Source organism: Cebus imitator, unplaced genomic scaffold (assembly GCF_001604975.1).
Source record: "Cebus imitator isolate Cc_AM_T3 unplaced genomic scaffold, Cebus_imitator-1.0 Scaffold96, whole genome shotgun sequence".
Taxonomy (NCBI): domain Eukaryota; kingdom Metazoa; phylum Chordata; class Mammalia; order Primates; family Cebidae; genus Cebus; species Cebus imitator.
The window spans coordinates 2,625,067-2,628,198 of NW_016107411.1; the positions used below are offsets into that span (position 1 = coordinate 2,625,067).

A 3,132-nucleotide genomic window follows, 5' to 3' on the forward strand; every position below is an offset into this window, starting at 1 on the left:
AAAAAAAAAAAAAAAAAAAAAAAAAGATTAGGAGATATTTAGATTCTTTGGTGACCAGATAGCTGGAGCTGAAAATGCTGTTTAGGGGACCCAAGGCCAGACGACTGTACAAAACACCTTTAAGTCTACTGGGCTTGTTTTGGCCCTTGTATTTCCCTGGATGGTGCAGTAGAAGTGGGTAAGTGAGATTTTTTTCTGCTTAGCAAAGCCATGTAAATGTATTTTATTGGGAGTATCTTGGTGGGTATTATTTTCTGAGGGTGAATAGTTTTATTGGGGTTTTGAGCAGTTCTAGATAGAGCTGGAAGAGTAGAAGGAAGAGAAAGGGCTATAGGTTGGGGTGGTGAGGGCCTTCTTCCAGCAGGTGGCTGGTGGTCTGCTCTGGAGAGGCTGCATTCCCTACATTCCTAGCATTTCTGGGATATATCAAGAAAAGAGGGGGGGATTTTTTTAGAGGTATAGGGGAGCTTTGGGTTATTAGAAGAGCCTAGCTCTTGAAACCTCAAATTTCTTAAGAAGGAGGGAGAAAGGCAGGGACACCACAGTAGCTCATTGCCTTGGCATTCTTAGCCACAAAGTAGATCACACGTCACGGTTTGAGAAGCAGGTAGATAACTACCTGAAATCTCTCAATAGCTCTTTCTCCCTGCCGCTTCTGTTACATGGATGATAACTCTTCCTCTGTCTCCTGAACAACCTGGACCTCCCTATGTCCCTTACACCTCCCACCTCCCAGTGATGCTGTTTCTCTGTCCCAGGCTATGGCTTTGTAGATTTTGACAGCCCTTCAGCAGCACAGAAAGCTGTAACAGCACTGAAGGCCAGCGGTGTACAGGCACAGATGGCAAAGGTAAGGGTATTCCCCCATGTCTGTTCCTCCAAGGGGTTTATGGTTAGCACCAAAGTTCCAGTTCTAAGGTTTCCAGAGGGCTTAGGAACCATGAAATTGAGTGGGAAAGTGCTATCCACAGTGCTTTCTAGACAGTCCATGAGTACTCCTGGCTGCTAGAGGAAGATGTATTCAAAGTCTATGGCAAGTAGCTCTGTCAACTCTGTTCCTCTCACCAAGCTACTGGCAGCAAGAAAGAGGGTAAGGTGGCCTCTTCCAGTACTCCTGCTGCTTCCCTATTTTCCCTGTATTATTCACCCTGGCCCCACTTCCCTACCAGACAGCTTGTGGTGGTTTTGCAACATTCTCTGAACAAGTCAATTGTGCAACTCAGAAGTTCAGAACAATGCTCTCCACCTCCCAGTGTTGTTCCCCATAGGGGCCAGGGTAGTGGGCTGGGGAGGCAGGAGGGAAGCCACATCAAGGGAGGAAACTGTCCCTTCTCCTCAGATCTCTCTGAAACTGTTGTCTTCACCTGGCTACCAGAAATCTAAAAGCTTTTTTCTCTCACTTCTTCTGTTAGGTGGGATTGTCCCCTTGCCTTTCTGAAGCTGTACTATACATGGAGCTTGTGAGGCAAGCCTGCCAGCCACCTTTTCTGTAATGGTTAAAGAAAAAGGAAACGAAAGGAAAAGGCAGATGGGGATTAAGGTTGCTGGTGACCACTGTTTATGGCAGAGTGACTGCTTAAATTCTTAAAAATACAGCTATTGGATTATATTGCCATTTTGCACATTCAGTCCTCTGGAAGGGCTCTCCTACCTCTTCCAGGAGCAAAACCCTCTGACAAAAGCTCAAAGATTTAGGAGCCTTCAGGGTTCCTAGGAGACTGTAGCTTTCAGGGCTCCATGGTGACCCAGTGAACTCCACATCTGCCTCTTTCCCTGTCCCTCTCCCCTCTTCCTGCTCTTCCTCCATCAGGGAGTGAACAGGCATTCCTACTTAGAGGATTCTGCGTGGCCGGAAGAGAAGGGGGAGGGGCTGCTCAAAACAAGCCAGCCAAGGAGCAAGGCAGCGCGCAGGGGAACCCAGCCTCAGGACGGCTGCTGGGGGAGAGCGGGAATGCTGCTCTGCCTGTTTCTTTCTTTCTTTCTTTCTTCTTTTTTTTAATAAACTGTATCAGCTACACAGCCTGTTTCTTAAAGAGACAGCCGGCCGGGCGAAATGGCTCATGCCTGTAATTTCAACACTTTGGGAGGCCGGTCGAATCACAAGGTCAAGAAATTGAAACCATCCTAGCCAACATGGTGAGACCTGGCTCTACTAAAAATACAAAAATTAGCCAGGCCTGGTGGCACACGTCTGTAGTCCCAGCTACTCAGGAGGCTAAGGCAGGAGAATCGCTTGAACCCGGGAGGCGGAGGTTGCAGTAAGCCGAGATTGCGTCATTGCGCTCCAGTCTGGCAACAGAGCAAGACTCTGTCTCCAGAAAAAAAAAAAGAGCCAAACACCATTCGTGACTTGTATGACGAGCTTGTATAGTACTAGAAATATAAAATCTGCGCTTTTCCCTCCTGGAACTCAATATACACCCGTTGTAGTCGGACTGGGTGTTAACGGATAGGATAATCTTTGTTTATGTGGGACCCTTCCTCTAGTCTCTTTTCTGAAATGTCATTTTGTGAGGAGGGCTGAGGGTGGGAGAGGGATAGCCTCATTTTCTCACTGTTATTTCCATAGCAACAGGAACAGGACCCCACAAATTTATACATCTCAAACCTCCCACTGTCAATGGATGAGCAGGAACTGGAGGGGATGCTGAAGCCCTTTGGCCAGGTTATCTCCACCCGTATCCTTCGAGACACCAGTGGGACCAGCAGAGGGGTTGGCTTTGCAAGGTGAGGAAGGCAGGAGTGGGGAAATGATGAGGTTAATAACGAATGTCACTTAGGGGTCACCAAAACACAAAATCTGTGCCTCTTCCCACACAATGTCAAAATACTTGACTATTAGTCAAAAGTACTTGACGATAAGTCCAGAGTTCATTTTAGGCCGGGCGCGGTGGCTCACGCCTATAATCCCAACACTTTGGTAGGCCAAGGCAGGCACATCACCTAAGGTCAGGAGTTTGACACCAGCCTGGCCAATATGGTAAAACCCCATCTCTACTAAAAATACAAAAATTAGCCAGGTGTGATGGTGGGCGTCTGTAATCCCAATTACTTGGGAGGCTGAGGCAGGAGAATTGCCTGAACCTGGGAGGCGGAGGTTGCAGTGAGCCAAGATCACACCACTGCACTCCA

General features: G+C 47.8%; 1 protein-coding gene across 7 annotated transcripts in view; it reads left to right on the forward strand.

Moving 5' to 3' along the window:
• Positions 1-30: 30 nt before the first annotated feature.
• The window catches only part of RBMS2 (RNA binding motif single stranded interacting protein 2), a 42,552-nt gene continuing 39,450 nt past the window's right edge, over positions 31-3,132 (forward strand). For 5 of the 7 annotated variants that reach the window (XM_017536141.2, XM_017536143.2, XM_017536140.2 and 2 more), the window contains exons 1-2: positions 32-850; positions 2,570-2,727. In XM_017536141.2, the coding sequence (XP_017391630.1) occupies positions 842-850; positions 2,570-2,727 (167 nt within the window). In that variant the 5' untranslated portion in view covers positions 32-841. Of the gene's footprint in view, positions 851-2,569; positions 2,728-3,132 lie in introns of all 7 variants that reach the window. The other 2 variants (XM_017536142.2, XM_017536144.2) reach the window with 2 other exon arrangements.